General features: G+C 42.6%; 4 protein-coding genes across 4 annotated transcripts in view; 2 read left to right on the forward strand and 2 right to left on the reverse strand.

Moving 5' to 3' along the window:
- LOC129162178 (oocyte zinc finger protein XlCOF6) overlaps positions 1-20,007 on the forward strand; it is an 849,318-nt gene that overhangs the window by 88,436 nt on the left and 740,875 nt on the right. The window lies entirely within an intron of this gene.
- Positions 1-20,007, reverse strand: part of LOC107373377 (gastrula zinc finger protein XlCGF57.1) — a 147,227-nt gene that overhangs the window by 39,731 nt on the left and 87,489 nt on the right. The window lies entirely within an intron of this gene.
- LOC129160564 (zinc finger and SCAN domain-containing protein 31) overlaps positions 348-20,007 on the reverse strand; it is a 43,487-nt gene continuing 23,827 nt past the window's right edge. The window contains exon 3 of the mRNA XM_070548609.1: positions 348-19,043. Coding sequence (XP_070404710.1) covers positions 18,115-19,043 — 929 coding nt within the window. The 3' untranslated portion in view covers positions 348-18,114. The remainder of the gene's footprint in view (positions 19,044-20,007) is intronic.
- On the forward strand, positions 9,613-11,255 carry LOC129154091 (zinc finger protein OZF-like). Its single transcript, XM_070548658.1, has one exon. The coding sequence runs from the start codon at positions 9,613-9,615 to the stop codon at positions 10,768-10,770; it is 1,158 nt and encodes a 385-aa protein (XP_070404759.1). The 3' UTR covers positions 10,771-11,255.

Here is a 20,007-nt window from a genome sequence, read left to right on the forward strand (position 1 = left end):
TGATTATTTTTAATTCAAGCTCTTTGGATTTATTTGTTTGTTTGTGCCGGATAGAAATCTCTGTGTATCCAAGCCTCACACGGCCGCACCAATTAATGTTGGGGTTATTAGGAGCGAACAATTAGTAAGCTTCAACTTACTTTTGGATTCTTCAATAATTTCTGTAAATATGTAAATATTTACTGATTTATTAATTAATTAAGATATTCTTAGATATACGGGGCACCATTCCCCTTTAACCGGGGAAAAATTGAATCCAAAACTCTTATCAGTCTTTCTTGAAGTTCGTAGAATCCTTGGAGCAGAGACTTCTCTTCGACACAACAAAGCTACTGGAGACGAAAATCTGAATTTTATAACGTTTAATTAACAATTTGTCAAATGAATAAACAGTGGCATAAATGAATAATAACCATGTGATATAATAAAAGGATGTATATTCAAAATAATGTTCAAGGTGTTTGTGTGGTGTGTGTGAGTGAGTGTGTGTGTGTGTGTGTGAGATGAATGGGTCTTTGTTTCCCCAGAGTAGGTGGGGGGAGTGAGCTGTGAGTGTGTGTGGGGCTCTTCCCCTCCCCTCGCATTCAACAGGAGACCTGGATGTGTAAAGTTTTCTACTTTCCCGAACACTTAGTGGCTTAGAATCACAGTAAAACTTAACTCAAACACTTCAAAAGTTAACAAACAACAAAAGGGTCACTTGTAAATTATTTAATCTAAAAGGAGTCGGCAGCCTGGCCAGAGCTGACGACTAAAGATATTAGCGATGATCAATAAGCAGTTTATTCTTTCAAAATGACCCGGCGGACGTGTTTTGGGAGCGAAAGAGGAAAACACGAAGCTACTTTTTAAGCAATAGCGCGGTTTTATTGCTTATTCTGGACTATAGAGGAAACGGGAGAAGAAAAGGAGAGAAAAAAAATGAGTTTTCTGATCACCAGATGAGCAGCAAGGCGTCCCCGCTGTTATGATTTGACGGTTCTCCGTTTTTCTCCGCAGTTTTCAGCGTCATCCGTCGGTTTGATGCTTTCTCCGTTGTTTGGCTCCACGTGTGTTTCTCCACGGGCTGGACACAAAGAGAACGAAGTTTCTTTTGTGCTGAGTTTGACAACTTACAGCGTCTCTGAGAGCTGAATGGAGCTCCGCTCGTTCCCAGTCAGGTCCCGATGGAGTTAAGAGTGGTTTCCAGCGGTTGCGTGGCTCAACTTGGGCACTTAGAGCTTCCGCGTGCTCAAGTTGTCGGAGCGTTCGACAAGCGTGTCCTTACCGCCAGGTATCCTGGGCAAAAGAACGAGGTTTCTTTGTCTCTGCTGAAGATTTATGGTCTTAGTTCGCGGGAAAAGCTCCACGGCTTCCCGCACATGCGCAGAACGTGTTTCTGGTACTAGGCGGTGACGTCATCACAATGCTTCCGTGTGCAAAGCATCATGGGAAATGAAGTTTCTTGGCGCTGATGTGATTATTTGCTTTTCAGAGCAATTTAAGCACAGTCATTTTGGAGAAAATCACTGCATAGTAATTTCCTCATGAGGTCAGACCCTCAACATTCCCCCTTTTGGTTTCGGGGATCGCGCCCAAAGCTCGATCGTCAGAAGCACAGATGGGTTTGTTCCTCATGAACGTAGGTCGACTTGATTGTCGGAAGCACAGGTGGGTTTGTCCCTTAGGACGTTGGTCTCCTTGGACGCCTTTGTTCTTTGTCTTGGATCCTGGCGCCTTTGGTCTTTGATCCTGGTCAGGCACAAAGAGGATAGGAAACGGGATAGTCCCCAACGCGCATAACGAGAAGAAGCCACTCACGCAGGTGGTATGCAATGATGATGTCGTCCATGCGAGAGGTAGTAGTGTAGAAGGAGGAAGGTCGGTGGGCGGTTAACTCCACGAGGGAACACAAAGGCATCTCACCGCCGGCCATACAGTTCAGTTTATGGAGCACGCGGTGATGTACGAGGTCCATAGTTCGCAAACGCGCATTGACCTATGTGGTCCCAAGACTACCATGCTATTTATTACTCTTGAAGCTGAAAATAATCCCTAAATATACATTTTTAAACATACTTCCTTACCATATGAATAAGTTAAAATAAATTAGTCATGTTTGACTTTCAAATTGTTTGTTTTTAACGTACCGGTCATTCGGCCATATTGATTCACGTGAACTACGACAGGTGTTCTGCTCTCCGTTGTTCACCGTGGCAGAGCTCGTTCACATATCCGTAGGGGCGTGGCCTAAGGATTATACCCGACGGGAGGGGTGAGAGTTCTGGGACCGTGTTTGTGTAAGCTAGCTAGCTTGGCCTTGCTTGTTTCAATATTCGTTGCACCACCTTTAATACTGCAGGTAACTAATCAACTCACACTGGCTATCATGTTAGCGTCATTAGCCTTAGTAGATTCATCCAATATTAATGAAAACACGGGACTTCTTTCAACAGCTTTGTCAACATCTTCCACAAGTGTGTTATCAATAGCTTGCTGCATTTCTGACAGTCCTTTTTCATTGATGTAGATACCATAGCTTGATGTTTCTGTAAATTTTTTGAAAACAGGACACTCCATTTCTTTCAGGAATTTAACCACATGGCAAAATTTAGCTTTTGCCATTTTATTTTTTGCAATAAATTATGCAGTTTTCAGGAGCCCCTTAAATTCTGCAGCAGACTGTAAATGAGTATCTTCGATAGCTTTGGCCATTACATTTTTAGCTGAATCCGCCTCACGTTTTCTTTTTATTGCTGCAGTGTGAGACACAGCATCAGCGTGACGGCGTAAAGTTTGTAAAGTTTTGTAGCATCGACTTGCAAAAGGCACAGCACCATACATTTTACAAATGGAGCAGTTCATTTCACCATTATTATTTTCAAGCCAGGGATACAGTCTGAGCCAGTTAGTCTGAAACTTATCTTTTGGCAGCTTGCTAACGTTACTATCAGTGACGCTACCTTTTTGAAAGTCCGGAGGATCTGTCTCATTCACAGCATCGCTGGAATCAGCGCTGCCTCCCACCCTGCCTCCAGCGCCTCCTCCCTCGCTGCCTTCAGCGCTGGGGATTTCTTGTAAAGTTTTTTTTTTTGGAACAGGTTCCCCTTCGTTGTTTGATTTCCGTTTTAACCAGCGGTCCACGTCTGCGTGCAGGCGTTAAATCCGACAACCGAAGCACTGCTTTGCTGCTATTAAGGGACTGAGCTCGTATTTTGATAAGAGGAGAAAAAAAAAGTCCAGCGCGCCGCCAATCACAAGATGAAGAACGGGTTCGATGTTGTTGAATTTTAATGCCTCCGATACAAACGTCCAAATTCGCTGCAAGCTGTGCGGGACTTTCCCGCATTATAAAACTAGATTTGCGAGAAGCAACTATATAACACGCAATACCCGCAATCCCGCAGTGAATTTCAGGCCCTGAATACTCAATGTTTATCATTCCCTAATTGTATGCAGATCGTACAAAATGATGTTTAATGTCTATATGTTTACATCTATGTCTGGTTACTGGGTTTTTGGATAACGCTATTGCTCCCTGGTTGTCTCCGTATATTCTGGTGGGTATGTGTCTGTTACAACTGTCTATCCCTTTAAGTAGTTGTACAAGGTACATGCTCTCTTGTGTTGTGGCAGCTAATGCCATGTACTCTGCTTCGCATGTTGACAGTGCAACTGTAGGTTGTTTTCTACTTTTCCATTATATAACCGGACCCTTTTCAGATAGACTAAAACAGTACCCTGTAGTACTTCTTCTGTCATCTTTATCAGCTGCCCACTCGGCATCACTGTATCCTTCAAGTTTTAAGTTCTGCTCACATTTGTTAAAATGCAGTTCTTGATCAGAAGTCCCCTTTAAGTACCTCAATAGATGTTTTGCCGCTGTCCAATGCTGTTGTTTTGGTTTTGCTAGACTCTGTGATAGTTAACTCACTATCCAGCTTAGATCAGGTCTAGTGCATGTCATAATGTAGATCAGGCTACCTATAATTTCCCTATATCCTGAGGGATCAACAACCTCACCCTCATCGTTCAACTGTAACTGCTGCTCACAGGGGGTGACTCTTGGTTTACAATCCGACATTCCAAACTTCAACAGCACTTTTTCTACATGCTTCTTTTGAGACATTTTAATCTCTCCCTTATCCTGTGTGAAGTTGATGCCCAAAAAATTCTTAAGCGGACCCATGTCCTTCATTTTGAACCTTTTCTTCAAAATGGCTTTCACATTGCTGAGTGCGACATCATGACTTGCAGCTATAACCAAGCTGTCTACCCACACTAATATGATGACCTTGCCATCCTCTGACTCTATGATGGACACAATGATCAGCATCATTTTGAACAAAACCATTTTCCATCAGGTACTCGTGCAGTAACATGTTCCAGTTACGACCCGATTGTTTTAAACCATACAATGACTTGTTTAGTTTACATACCAAGTGTTGTCCTGATTTTGATTTCACCTCAAAACCCTCTGGTTGCTCCATAAATACTTCACAGTCCATTGGACCACGGAGGTAAGCAGTTGTCACATCCATCTGGTGTAGCACAAGATCCTCCTGCACCGCCACCTGCATCAACGCTCGAACAGAGGTCATACTTGCTGTTGGTGAGAAAGTTTCTTTATAGTCAATGCCATCTTTTTGTCTATTTCCTTTAGCAGCATATCTTGCTTTGTGACGCTCTGATCCATCTGGGTTTTCTTTTACTGCATACACCCAACGACCTCCCACTGCTTGTTTACCTTCTGGGAGTGGTGTCAAAGTAAAAGTATCATTTTCCTGTAAAAAAGTAATTTCCTCTTTCATTGCATTTTCCCATAATCATGATTTTAGAGTCCATGGCCTCTGTATAAGTTGTAGGTACACCATAAATAACTTTATAGAAATAACCTACGTCTTCACATCCATCATTACATACAGTTTTGCACTGGTAGTCCTTCAAATATTCAGGTGCTTTCCTTATTCTAGTGGGGTACCTCTTTTCAGCTCCTTGTGTGTCCTCTGATATAGTGGGTTCTGTCTCTGTCACCTCCTCAGCATCTGTCTCATCAGCCTCGTCGGGTTGTACTTCCTCCTGAATGTCCCTTTTGGGTGTGTATTCAAAAATCTCAATGTCTTTTCTCATATCACCATCTGTTTGAATCTGACCATCTACACCGTCTCTGGTAAGGAATTTCACCAGCCTATGTTTTAGGATTTTCTCTGATTTAGGATAGTACACATTATACGCTGACTGTATTTATCATAGCCTATGAAAATACCTTTTTGACATCTAGAATCTAGTTTCTTTTTATCCTGTTTGTACACATAACATTCTGAACCAAAAATAATCATGTTGGACAGATTAGGTGTCTTTCCGGTAAAAACATAGTAGGGTGTCTGCTGCAATCACCTACTATAACACCAGTGCAGCTGTTTGTACAGCGTATGTCCACAAATGTTTAGGGAGATTACTCTCTAACAACCTACACCGTGACATCTCAAATAAGGTTCTCCAACCTCTCTGCAGTCCTGTTCTGGTGTGGTGAGTAGGGTGCACTAGTCTCGTGCCTTATCCCATTACTCCTGAGCAAGGATTTAAAAGTTTGTCCGGTAAATTCTGTACCATTATTGGATCTCAAACATTTTACCTTTCCATACAAAGCTATGTCTGCTATGAACTGCTCTGTAGCCTTTGTTGCATCACTTTTTGCTTTTAAAAAATATGGAAAAATCATGCCACTAAAATCATCGGTAAATGTTATGCATATCTGTACCCATCTTTAGCTACTGGTTCAATAGGACCACATAAATCAGTGTGTACCATTTCTAGCACAGAGGTAGCTTTAGCGTCTGTCCTTTTGTTTCTGGTTTGTGTGAACTTGCCTTGTATGCAAATTTCACATGTGTGATCTGACTTGTCACGCTTTCCATTTATGGTCATGCCATTAACCACCTTCTCTAATTTAACCACATCATCAAAGTTACAATGACCAAGTATCTTATACCAGGTCTGAATGTCGTGACAACCATACATGTCAACATTTTCTACAGTGTCAACATTTCCATTTTCTACGGTGTCTAAATAATACAGCCGTCCATGTACAGATATTCTGAACCTGGTACTATTTTTGTTTAACAACCAGTTATCTCCATCCTGGAATTGTACCTCAGCCCCGTTGGCTGTTGCTGCTTTAACTGAAAAAATGTTCTGGGGAAACAAGGGAATATAAAGCGCCTGCTTTAGTCTTGTCTTTACCTGTCGCCCTTTGCTGTCCAAGATGTAGATCTCAGCGTCTCCTCTCATTTTGGCCATCCCTTTCACCTTGGTGCCATCTGCGAGTTCGACCACATGACTTTCAGCTTTGAAGTTCTTGTCCACTGTTTTGAACTTAGCAGCATCGTTAACCATGTGAGTTGTGGCTCTGTAGTCCACCAAAATACCTTTCTTGTTGTCCTTCCGTGTGGGACAATCACTTATTTTGAAGAAACAAAAAGGTGCAGGCTCTGTCTCGTTGCTTTCCTTCGCCTTCCTCATGTAGTCTCGACCTCGTCCACGACTACCACGCCCTCTTCCTCGATATGTTGCGTTCCACCGTCGCTCTTCTCTGGTTGCTTGGGAACTTTCTGGGGATGCTCTGGCCATGTGCCCCTTTTTGCCATATGTGTAACACTCAACATCAGCCAGGGACACTCTCTTTCCTCTTTGTCTTTCCCGTGATCTGGTAATCCATGTTGTCTTCATCACATTGTCCTCCTCTACCCTTGCGTCATTCTTCCCGGGGGTTTTTTCCGGTGCCTTCGAAACTTCTAAGTTTCGTCTTGAACTCCCTGAACGTCATTTCATCTTCTGTCTGGGTGATATACACGATAGAAGGCTTATACATCATTTTGTATAAGCCTTCCATGGCTACCACAATGGCTATCTGCAGCCCGTCGCTGATATTTTCTTCAGCTCTTTTTAACGACATGAATATGGCTTCAGTGTGGATTATAGTCAGTTACTGTTTCTGCACCAGTTATGCGAAGGGAAGATAGTTCACAATATAAACTCACAACATGGGGTTTGTCCTTTCCTGCATAGTGTTCGCGAAGAATCTCCAGCGCTCTCTGTCCATCTCATTTGGCGTCTCTCATGATCAAAGACGGGCTCTTATCGTCCAAGCATTGCACCAGCTCTGCATATACTTCTCCGTTCTTTGCTTCGTCAGCGGCAATGGCGTCGTCATCCTCTTCTCCGGTTTCTGGTTTTGTAAGAATAGGATCTCCTAGGCCACATAGCTCCATGTGTACCAGGAAACGTGTCTCCCAGAGCTCGTAGTTCCTCTCGTCACTGTCGAATATCAGCTTAAACCACCTTTGGCCGGTATGACTGGGCCCATAAACTGTTATGTTAGACATTTTCCAGCGTGATACCTGCTGCCAAAAAAGGATAGCTGAACCTGGTAGTCCTTAACCACCAGAGGTAAAAAACACAGATAGCCATCTTTCTCCTGCTTGGGTTGAGGTAGAGAGCTCACACCTGTTTATTGTCCATAATCAAACTTGAATAGCGTCCAGGTGCACGCAGGCACGTACAAATCATGTAATCTAATCCCCAAAGTCATGTGACATGCCTTTGCTACAAGCATCATGTTCTACAGGGTGTTAAACTACGACTCTGCTTCCTGGTCTGGACCCTGGGTAGTCATGGAGGACTAATAAAACTGGCCATGTTCCTAGAAAGAAGAGCTGCACCATCCAAAGAGGGATGGATGCCGTCTCTTCACATCAGACAAGGTTTTCCCCCCAAAATTTTCCAATTATCAATGTAGCCCACGTTGTTTTAGCATGCTGCTAAACATGTCATCACTCATCCGATCAGGCAGGGGGCCAGAGAAAATTACAGAGTCCCGACATTGTTTTGGCAAACTTACACACCGAAGCAACATTAATGTTAGTGACCTCCGAATGGCGTAACCGGGTGTCGTTACCGCCAGCATGAATAACAATCTTACTGTATTTACGCTTATCCTTAGCCAGCAGATTCAGGTAAGATTTAATGTTGCCCGCTCTGGTCCCAGGTAAACATTTAACTATGGTTGCTGGAGTCTCTAATGCCACTTTTCTGACTATGTAGCTGTCAATGATCAGAGTCAGCTAGCCATGCTGAGGCTAAGCTAACTGGGCGAGCAACCCTTTCAACACCAAATAAACTGCGTGTGAACTCAAATATTTCCCTAAAAGCTAGGTGGAACAACAGAAAATGTGTTTTTAGTGTGCTTATGTGCTACAATAACTCAGAAATGTCCCAGTACAGAGAAATCTCATCAAATTTAGCGAGCCATAAACACTGAACAGCTACACAGAGTGCAACACTGAAAACAGGAAGTGACGCAAAACATCTTACCGCAGGAAGTGATGATCCAACACTAGTACGAGGTCTCAACCTATTTGTGCGTGTGTGTGTGTGTACGTGCATGTGTATCAGAAATCTCAACACCCCCATTCTTAAAAAAGCTTGCTACTCCCCTGTACACAATAACATTTTTAACTCTAATATGATTTTAATGCCATAAACATGTAAAGAAACCAACTTTGCCACCCAGAACGTGCTTCTCTCTCTGAAAGAAACCTGAGATTCATTCACGCATCCAAAACCTCGCATTTCATTTTAGTTTCCATTCAGTCACAGGTTTGCTTTTAAAAACAAGTTTTAATATCAAATTGTCTGTTAAAAATTGTCATTTCTAAATTGTCATTTCAAATTGTCCTTTTTAAAAGTGTTAGTAATAAATTCTTAACTTTTTAAAAACTCTGACTCTTTCAAATGGAACACAGAATGGTGTATATTCATATATATGGTGGTTGTTGAATAAGCAAAGATTCCTAACTTCCCATTCAATAAATAAACTTTTGCTATTAAATTTAATTATCTTAAAATTAAAAATTAATCTTAGGATTAAAAATAGACCAAGCTCGTTGGCATATGAACTTCTATCGAATATATATAATCCTAGATATTTATATATGATAGAAGCTTCATTTGTTAACTTGTCTGATCTTTTCTCAGGATCTAGCCAAACTGATAGCAAACAGTGTTAAATCCTAGTATGTAGTTAACCACGCTACATTTATTATATATTCTTACAAGGTTATAACTCTACTTTTCTTTTGTCAAAATGCACCAAATTGATGCTTTTAAATATAAAATGTCAAACACTATTTAACTATTAAATAACTGACACCAGTAGGAGTCACTGTATCAACACAGGAAGTGTATTAAAGTCTTAAACTCTGCGGTGTAAAAAATAACTACATCCTCAACCTCTGGAAAAGTAACACTCTTATATTTGCTGTGTATGTGTGATTCTCACTAAGGTGACAAGCTGCTGCTATTTTAACAAATAAACTAAGCAGATCTTTTAGTAATAAAATCCAAAGTCAGTGTGAACCACTATCATTTGTTGCACCTGTTTCTGGTGCACACACACCCAGTTTTAATGTTTTGGCCCATCATTCTAGTATATGTAAGGTTAACATTGTTTGTAATGTGTTTGTGTTCCCTGTAGATGTTCAGCAGTTGGTGCTGATTTAAAAAGCAGCTCCTGAACAACTGAGGTCTGGTGTTAACCAGAAGGATCTGGAGCCCCTCAACACGACAGAAGAAATGTGGGAGCAGCTTAATGAGATGAAGACTGATGCCACCAGGACTTCATTCTCTGCAGTTTCTTGCCAGTTTGAAGAAGAAAAAGTTCAATTGCCACAGTTTGATCAGCACCAACCTAAAGACAGAGATCCTTCAACCAGAAGCACCACTGACCAGATGAAAGCAGCAAGTGGTGGAGAGGACTGTGGAGGAGCAGAAAGTACCAGGAGTCCAGATCTAAATCCTTATGAAGATGATTCCCACTCTTCAGAGACTGAAGTCAGTGAGGATGAAGATGACCAGGATGGGAACAATTCTTACTGTCAACTGAAACTCTTCTCAGACTCTGAGCCTAAAACTGAAGACAGTAACAAAGACCAGAATGAGAGCAGGTCTTCTAAATCAGATGTTAAGGCCGTCAAATCTTTTCACTGCCCTGAATGTGGTAAAGAATTTCTCCATGAGCGGTCTCTCCAGAAACACCTGAGAGCCCACACAGGAGAGAAGCCTTTTGCTTGTGAGCTCTGTGGGAATAAATTTAGTGAAAAGGGACATTTAAACACACACATGAGAGTCCACACTGGAGAGAAACCCTTTCCTTGTGAGCTTTGTGAAAAAAGATTTAGTGAAAAGGGACATTTAAACACACACATGAGAGTCCACACAGGAGAGAAGCCCTTTTCTTGTGAGCTCTGTGGGAATAGATTTAGTGAAAAGGGAAGTTTAAACATACACATGAGAGTCCACACAGGAGAGAGGCCTTTTACTTGTGAGCTCTGTGGGAATCGATTTAGTGAAAAGGGAAGTTTAAACAAACACATGATAGTCCACACTGGATGGAAGCCCTTTTCTTGTGAGTTTTGTGAAAAAAGATTTAGTGAAAAGAGTAATTTAAACAGACACACGAGAGCCCACACAGGAGATAAGCCTTTTGCTTGTGAGCTCTGTGGACAAAGATTTAGCCTAAAGAATAATTTAAACAGACACATGAAAGTTCATACAGGAGACAAGCCTTTTGCTTGTGAGCTCTGTGGACAAAGATTTAACCAAAAGGAAAGTTTAAACAAACACATGAGAGTCCACACAGGAGAGAAACCTTTTGCTTGTGAGCTCTGTGGACAAAGATTTAGCCAAAAGAGTAATTTAAACAGCCACTCGAAAGTCCACACAGGGAACTAGGGATGGGTCCCAAAAACTGGGAAATATGACATTTGTAAGAGGATACTGATGAAATTATTTCCTATGAAAGTGTTTCCTATGTACTTATCTGTTGTTTTTTTATTTATCTACTTTAAAGAGGATTAAGACTTTCCTGAGGAACACCATGACACAGGATGAGCTGAATGCTCTTGCCATGCTCTCCATGGAAAAAAAGCTTGTCACAAACATTCCTGACTTGAATAAAAAGGTCATTGAGAGCTTTGCCACTCATAAGGACAGAAGGGCAAAATTTCTGTACAAAAGAGGTATCACACACACACAAATGCATCCACTTGATCTTTGTATAAAGTTGACCGTAGCACAACACTCCAGAAATATTTAACAGTGTAAATTTCTGGCATTTTGTCTAAGTAGTGTTTACTACCATTACTGTAACAGTGACCTGCTCATAATTGTTTGTGTTCACTCAAATGTTGAAATTAAACAAAATGTTGTTACTTGCCTCTTGCATTGCCTATTTACCATTTATGGTCATGTTATTTTATGTGCAATTTAATGCAGTATTTTTCAATCTTGGTTCACAAGGCAGCGTGCCAATAGTCAGACACACCTGGATTAATCAGTTTGTCCAATGATGTAAGACAGGAAATAAAAGAGCTGTGCTTAATTCAGGAAATAGTGGAATTGTGCACAAAGCTCAGAAAGGACAAGTTTGTTTAAAAATAAAAAATAGCACAGCCCCACCAAAAATATTTTTCACCAGCCGCCACTGAGGTCAGAGGAGAATGGGCCGACTGATTCAAACTGATAGAAGAGCAACTTTGACTGAAATAACCACTCGTTACAACCGAGGAATGCAGCAAAGCATTTGTGAAGCCACAACACGCACAACCTTGAGGCGGATGGGCTACAACAGCAGAAGATCCCACCAGGCACCACTCTTCTCCACCACATATAGGAAAAAGAGGCTACAATTTGCACCAGCTCACCAAAATTGGACAGATGAAGACTAGAAAAAATGTTGCCTGGTCTGATGAGTCTCGATTTCTGTTGAGACATTCAAATGGTAGAGTCAAAATTTGGCGTAAACAGAACGAGAACATGGATCCATCATGCCTTGTTACCGCTGTGCAGGCTGGTGGTGGGGGTGTAATGGTTGGGGGAGGTTTTCTTGGCACACTTTAGGCCCCTTAGTGCCAACTGGGCAGCGTTTAAATGCCACAGATTACCTGAGCATTATTTCTGACCATGTCCTACCCTTCATGACCACCATGTACCCATCCTCTGATGGCTACTTCAAGCAAGATAATGCACCATGTCATAAAGCTCCAATAATTTCAAACTGGTTTCTTGAACGTGACATTGAGTTCACTGTACTACAATGGCCCCCACAGTCACTAGATCTCAAACCAATAGAGCATATATGGGATGTGGTGGAACGGGAGCTTCATGCCCTGAATGTGCATACCACAAATCTCCCATCAACTGTAAGATGCTATCCTATCAAACTGGGCCAACATTTCTAAAGAATGCTGTCAGCACCTTGTTGAATCAATGCCACATTGAATTAAAGCAGTTCTGGAGGCGAAAGGGGGTCAAACACCATATTAGTATGGTGTTCCTAAGAATCCTTTAGAGTATACATCATGGCATGGATTGTAAGTAAGTAGCTACGATGAGAATCAGCTCCTCTAAATCTCAGACCATGGTCTTAAGTCGGAAAAGGGTAGAATGCCTTCTTCAGGTCAGGGAAGAGGTCCTGCCCCAAGTAGAGGTGTTTAAGTATCTCGGGGTCTTGTTCATGAGTGTCAGAAAGATGGTTTGAGATCGATAGGTGGATTGGTGCTGCATCTGTAGTGATACAGACGTTGTACTACCGGTTTGTCGTGGTGAGGAGAGAACTGAGCCAGAAGACAAAGCTCTCGATTAACTGGTCGATCTACGTTCTTACCCACACCTATGGTCACGAGCTTTGGGTAGTGACCGAAAGAATGAGATCACGGGTACAAGCGGCCAAAATGAGTTTTTTCCGCAGGGTAGCTGGGCTCTCCCTTAGAGATAGGGCGAGAAACTGTCATCTGTTAGGGTCTTGGAGTAGGCCCGCTGCTCCTCCACATCGAGAGAAGCCAGTTGAGGTGGCTCTGGCATCTGGTTAGGATGCCTCCTGGATGCCTCCTTGGTGAGGATCTCCGGGCACGTCCAACCGGGAGAAGGCCGAAAGGAAGACCCAGGACATGCTGGAGAGACTATGCCTCACGGCTGGTCAAGGAATGCCTTGGGATTTCCCCAGAGGAGCTGGTCCAAGTGGCTGGGGAGAGGGAAGTCTGGGCCTCCCTGCTTAGGCTACTGCCCCCGCGACCCAACCACAGATAAGCGGCTGTAGCGTCCAGCAATGGTCAGTTTGGGTACAGTCTGACCTTTCACCATTTATTCAACATCTGGTCAGAAAGGAGACACAACAAAACATGTGTTCCCTTTGAACACGTCTGCTTCACACCAGCTGGGATTCAGACTCCGCAGGTCTGACTCATTAACAATAACTTACTTTTCCCTAAGGTCTCATCTGTCTGCCTCCAGAAGAAAGAAGATCCTGCTTGAATCAGTTGCTAAATTCAAGACTGATTATAATGATTAATAACTTCTTCTATGACTTCTAATCTAAATAATCATTAAATAAACATTTGCTTATTACTACTTATGATAATGACAGTATAATGAAATGCTTCATTAGTCTGTGCTCACTGAATGGATGTTATGTTTGTCTACTAGACTGCAATGTGTTCACGATGTTTTGACGACAAGGTCCTCACACCTGCTCCACACCATCACAAGTACGGCTAAGTTAAATCCATTACACATAGCTAACCTTTTACCCAGATCAGAGCCTCCATATTAAAGAAGGAGTGTTTCTGAGTTGCCTTGGTAACATCTTTCCTGTCAGCCTCTGATTGGCTGTCCAAACCATAACAACTAAACATTAAAACTAAAACATGCTGAGAGACCTCTTTTATTTTCTTGCTAATTCTTTAAGTGTTTCTGAAATTTCAGTCAGGACATCACATACCGTATTTTCACGACCATAAGGCGCACCTAAAAGTCTTAAATTTTCTCCAAAATGTACGCTGCGCCCTATGGTGCGGTGCGCCTATTGTGTTGTTGTGAGACGTGAACGTAGTAGAAGAGAAGGGGCGTGGCGTGAACGTGCCGACGTGAGCGAAGACGGACCTGTGGATCTGCCACATCGCCATCAACGTCCTCGCTATTTGCCTCTTACTCCGGCTGCGAGTGTCCGTCCACTTCCTCTGCTTCCAGTTCAAAAAACAGCCGTACTATCTGAACTGCCTGGTGGACATTTATCCTTCTCATCATCCTTTATTAAAGCCTAATAAAAGCCTACTAAACTGCAGCGACAATATATCTGTCCGGATCGCTCCAAAATATGAAGTTTACCATCAATATCTGTCTAATTGTTTGTTGTTACTCCGTTCGCGCCACTCCTTTCCCCGCGAAGCGGCTCCTTTTTGCGCACATCTCGTTACTCGTGCGGCCTTCCTCTCTCTCTGTCAGCTACATAATGATACTTTTAATCAATTGAATATGTGAGACTTCCACCAACAGCAAAAGGATCTCATGTTTTTGTGGGTTTTTTATGTTCACAAGCTCATTCCCTCTCACGGATTACTAAACTGTTGTTTTGACAAGTTATCAGATTGTCTAAAAATAGGTCATTTTTTAGCTTATTATAACTCCGCTTTTACGTTGCCTATTAACAACATTTTAAAACTGGGGTGTAGTTTATAATCTCCTTTTTAAAGCTGAATTGAAACCGAAACTCAGGGAGGCGGAGTCTTGCTGCTATAGCGTCCCAAAGCAGACCTGACCTAAAGACACAGATACGCGTCCATGGACCCCCGACGGTTAATAAAACAATTCAAATCACACTATTTTGTTAGGCCTATTAATAACACACATATGATTTTGTTCATGTGGAAAGTTCATGTGGTTAAATCCACCAACTACCGGTAAACACATTCTGAACTTCAACACAGCGCATCAGCGCTTGAAGCGGCGCTGCGACTCAAAAAGTACCAGAAAAGCTCACGGCGCATGCGCAATCATGCATCAACACTGCTCGCCCCATTTCCCTAATAACACACGCTGTTCGTTTTTACTTCTACACGTTTTTTCACTCACAAAGATTGTCAAGAAAGCGTGCTTGTCGTGTTCATGTCAAATTAAACTGATCACAAAACACAGATTTACTTTCTTTATTTCGTTTTACTCATCCAACCCCCATAAATCCCTGTGTGTCCTCCTGCAGCACTCCCCGTGTACGCCTGGCTTTAGTAGGAGGGAGACCCGCGATTATCGCTTTGTCGCGCATGTCTCATTGAAAATGAATGGAGAAGAGGCGAAGTTGCCTCCCGTGTGTCGAGCCCATTAAAAGAGCACGAGCCGTCAGCGCACGCAATGAGGGAGTGCACGTGCGCTCTAAACCAGGTCTGAACCAGGACTAGACCAGTAAAGTGAAGCATGCTTTTGGCTGTTTATAATTTTCACAATGTCTGGCTTGCACTGATGTGTTCCGAGTCCCGAGCCCGCACAGATGTTTTACCGTGCCGCACCCGCGCCCTATAACCCGGTGCACCTTTTGTATGTGTTAAATACCAAAAAGACACCCATAACTGAAGCTGCGCCCTATAACACGGTGCGCCCTATGGTCGTGAAAATACGGTATTTTGTGCAGCTCTTCTTGCACTTCATTCAGCGCACAAATCATGTCCCTCTGTGCCTGCAGGACAGCGTCAGTTAGCACCCGGCCACTTCCAGGTGCGCTATGTGCCTGAGGCGCACTGATGGGACAGGCCGACCCTGCAGCCACATCTTCGATCGCCGCCCTGGATGTCTCGTTGGACGCTTTGTCCAGAGTCACTGGGGGGTAAACAACGAGATTTGGTTTTATTTTATATTATAATGACAGACACATTTGATCTGTATTAATAAAAGGCTCAAACATTACCAGTTTACCCTGCATGGTCAGTGTCTCCCTCCTTCTCTGGCACGATGCTATGCATGCTTGCCGGTCCGAGTACTGCTGCGATCCTAACGGCGAGCGGTGGGAGATCAGAGGTGCCAGGGCCTCTGCCAGTGGCAGACACACTCTGGTGGTGGCAAAACATCTTTTTTTGCCTCCACCTTCAGATCGGACCATTTTTTCTATATCCAACAGATCTCTCTGATGATTTCACAGCATTGAGTGCGTTTACATGCAGCCAGTAACCCTTTTAAAACCCAAATATTCACAATAACCCGGTTCCGCAGGTCCATGTAAACACCGCCAAAATCCTGGATATGCTCATAACCGGGTTTTAACCCGGTTACTACACCTGGGGTAACCCTTTTCTAACCCGAATGTTTGGTCGTGTAAACGCATATCCCATCAAAGTGTGTGTTCTGCGCATGCTCTGTTCGCAAGGAATCTTGGTCTTTTGAGTAGCGAGACGTCTTGTATGCGCCAGAACACCGGAAGTAAACGACAAGTTGGGAGCAACATGGCGAGTCGCGGCACAGCACCACACTTTTGGAGTGAGGAGGAAACTAAAGCGCAAACGCGGTCGCTATCTCTTCCGAACTGGGAAACATGTTGTTGTTTTCACGGATACTGGAACAAGAACAACCGGAAATGACGCATATTGCGTCTGGACGTAGTCCATACGTCCTGACGCTACCCCAACGTCCGCATTTAAATTGGGTTATGCAAGTTAGGGGTAACTCTTTCTATTTATGCTTGTAAACGGGTTATTCTGATCAACTCAGAAACCCGAATACCGACCTTAACCCGGATATTGGCTGCATGTAAACGTAGTCATTGACGGCTTCAGCAATGCTGTGCCACTCCCTGGATTTTCTCATTTGTTTTGCAAAAGTACTTCCTTTCATTTTTCCACCACCCACAAGTACCTCAATTTCTGCTTCGGTGAAATTGTGCTTCCTTGATCTGCGGTTGCCATCATTAATGGTGGAACGCTGCAACGAGCTGGCTTATGTATATGCATGAGATCCACAAGGCACTTTGCATTGACCATTTATGGCAGAAAGTGGGCGTGTTGGGGGCGGGATGTGATCCAGAAACACCTGAGCACATTTCTAGGTAGTTGGTGATTTATAAAGCAGAGATTGAGTGAAGCTGTGCATACTCCATGTTTTATAAGTCACAAACTTGGCGTAAGTAAAAAAAAATTTCCTGAGCTTAAGTTTGGTTTTAGAAAGGATTCTACACAATGTTTTATAAATGAGACCCCAGAGCTTTAGCTCTAATTGAGAGCAGCTCATTGAGCACTGCAGCACTCCAGTTTTCCATCTCAGCTGATTTTGTTCAAAAAGCAAAACTTACCACTTGTGTTTACTTTCATTTTCAATTAAGTTGCCAGTCGGAGCTCGGCATTAACTCCCTAGTCATCATGACACCTCCCTCTGTTGTGCCAAGGCGCAATCGCCATTTATAAGACAGAGAATTACTGCAATATTACTATCAAGCGAGGTGGAACAAATGCGGCAAAATTCGTGCAACGGCATGCCGGCATAGCACGTGGTAATATTACGCCGATTTGCTGGCATGGTGTGTCTTGTAAAAAGGGCTATATACACACATAGGGCTATATACACACACAGTGCTGCTAGACACAACAAAGCAGGATGCAGTATCGGAGTTAGAGTCTCCAAAAGCAAGACTGCTCCGGCCTCTTTTGTTTACCAATGAAGACGCCGCAGACTTCTCCACGCACTTTTGCCCCACCCTCATCCTTGGAGATGCGCTCATGACATCGCTGATATCTATTTTTCATGCCAATATTGGAGACCTCACATGTGCTCAATAACGTCCACATTCCTAAGGCAGTGTGGAACAAACACGGCCAGCCTGGGCGGATCGGAGCCGATGCTAGTGTGTAAGTGGCTTTAGGTACCAGTGAAACATGGATCAGCTGGAAACCCTTTTGAATCAACTCTCTGGTGGTTTTACAGGTTGCAGTAAATTCCAGAAAATTCAGGTTCATCCTTCAGTTTTTTTTAAACTTTTCAAAAAAGAAGCAAAATACAGGAATGAGTTAAAGCATAAACTAGATTTATTTTAGTCAACAGGAAGTGGTTTAGATCAAGTTTGTTTTCTGGTCTGAATCTTATTTCTGCTTATCTGTGAAACTCATCACAGGTTTAAAAGAAAAATGAGTCAGGTTTCTTTTATGAAGAAAAAAAATACTTGTGACAAACACATTTCATGAATATAATAGCAAGTGAGAATTTTCACATAAGTTAAAGAAAATGTTTTGCTGAATTTTCCAAATCGAACATGGAAACGACTTCTCACCTGTGGTGACTTTTGGTGTGATAAGTCAAGTTCCCTCTTTGAGTGAAACATTTACCACATGTTTCACATCTAAAAGGTTTCTCACCTGTGTGAGTTCTCATGTGATAAAACAAGCCACTACTGACAGTAAAACATTTACCACAAGTTTTACATGGAAATGGTTTCTCACCTGTGTGAGTTCTCATGTGTTTAGTCAAGACACTACTGTAAGAAAAACATTTACCACAAGTTTTACATGGAAATGGTTTCTCACCTGTGTGAGTTCTCATGTGATCAGTCAAGACATTAGTCCTAGAGAAACATTTACCACATGTTTCACATCTAAAAGGTTTCTCACCTGTATGAGTTCTTGTGTGTTTAGTCAAGTCACTACTGTAAGTAAAACATTTATCACAAAATTCACATCTAAATGGTTTCTCACCTGTGTGAGTTCTCATGTGATCAGTTAAAGCACTATTGTAACTAAAAGACTTCCCACAGATTTGACATGAAAAGTGTCTCTCATCTCTGTGAGCCCTTTTGTTCCTGTTTAGTTTCTGACTATCTACACTGTCTCGATGATCTTTGGTTTGATGGCGTCTTTTATTTTGTGTCAGTTCTTCATTGCCATTTAGTTCAGATTTTTCATTCCTGCAACCATCTTGATCTTGGTTTTCAACTTCAGTAGAACTCTGACACAAGGGTTGGTTCCTGTGTGGTTCTGGATCACAGCTGTCTGTTTCTTCAGAAGGAGAGTTCGCCAAGAAGGAAGCATGTTCCTGCTTCTGAATGACCTGCCCTTCATGCTGGCAGAGCTCCTGCTGTTCCTCCTTAATCAGTGGAGGTTCTGGTTGCTTCTGGTCAAAACTGGAGGTGGTCTCCTGGTTAGAGAGCAGCAGGTCAGTCAGAACTTCCTCCTTTTCCCAGACATGATGCTGTGGACGTTCTGAACAGGATCAAAGACAATGGAAAACATTTAGTAACCCTCATGTTATGTTTATTTCTCATGAACACCAATGACGTTCCTGGGTCCGTTTGACCCGGCACATTGTTTATATTTCAGTATTAACTCTATTACTAACCATTTCAATCAATATTTGGTGTAATGGTGGGTTTTTTTCACCTCTTGCAGATCAATGATAATATTGCAGCTTTTATTCATTCAAATTAAATTTTAAACCAATTCCATTATTTGGTTCCTTTCTGAACACAGAGTAATAAAGCTGTGTTTTTACCTTCTTGCTGACAAGTTTTACCTAAATGTGAAGCCTTCTTCAGGGCATCGCCAACAGTGATGGGAATATCGCGGTTTAAAATAATGGCATTACAGAAAAAAATGTTTTTTTCAGTAATCTAATTAATGACAGTCTTCTTGTATCATAACGCCATTTCCATTACTGATAAGAAAATGCGTGCATTACTAATTCAGCAGCGCGGTGTGTTGAAGCTGTCATCAGCTGATTGGGAGCCAAAGAGGTGGATGTTTTCATCCAAGAGCATCACGGCCCGTGAAGAACGAGGAAGACTTGATGACTAGTCTTCGGCTGCAGACCCGCAGATAGGCTGCTGCAGCCGTGACCTTCTTGGTGTGACAGCGGGACGTCCCGAAGGTCTGCTCATCTGTTCACCGCTCAGACGTCACAATCTTCTACCTTCCTAGACCATCCAACTGTAACCTGTTTCTGATCATGTCTTTAGTCCCGCTGTAACACTGGTTGCATCCGTCTCAAACGTCATGGGTGCTAAGGTGTTAGTAGAACTACCTGTGTGTCTTCACACAGGTAGTTTACACGCTGGTCCGATTTGCGTTTTTGGTTCCGAGGCAAGGCAAGGCAGCTTTGTTTATAGAGCACATTTCAAACACCGAGGCAATTCAATGTGCTTTACATTTATCAGGACATGGTATGAAA

This window comes from Nothobranchius furzeri, chromosome 2 (assembly GCF_043380555.1).
Source record: "Nothobranchius furzeri strain GRZ-AD chromosome 2, NfurGRZ-RIMD1, whole genome shotgun sequence".
NCBI classification, from domain to species: domain Eukaryota; kingdom Metazoa; phylum Chordata; class Actinopteri; order Cyprinodontiformes; family Nothobranchiidae; genus Nothobranchius; species Nothobranchius furzeri.

Excerpts from the sequence above, each read along its gene's own strand:
- LOC129154091 (XM_070548658.1), top strand. The coding sequence starts at position 9,613 with ATGTGGGAGCAGCTTAATGAGATGAAGACTGATGCCACCAGGACTTCA.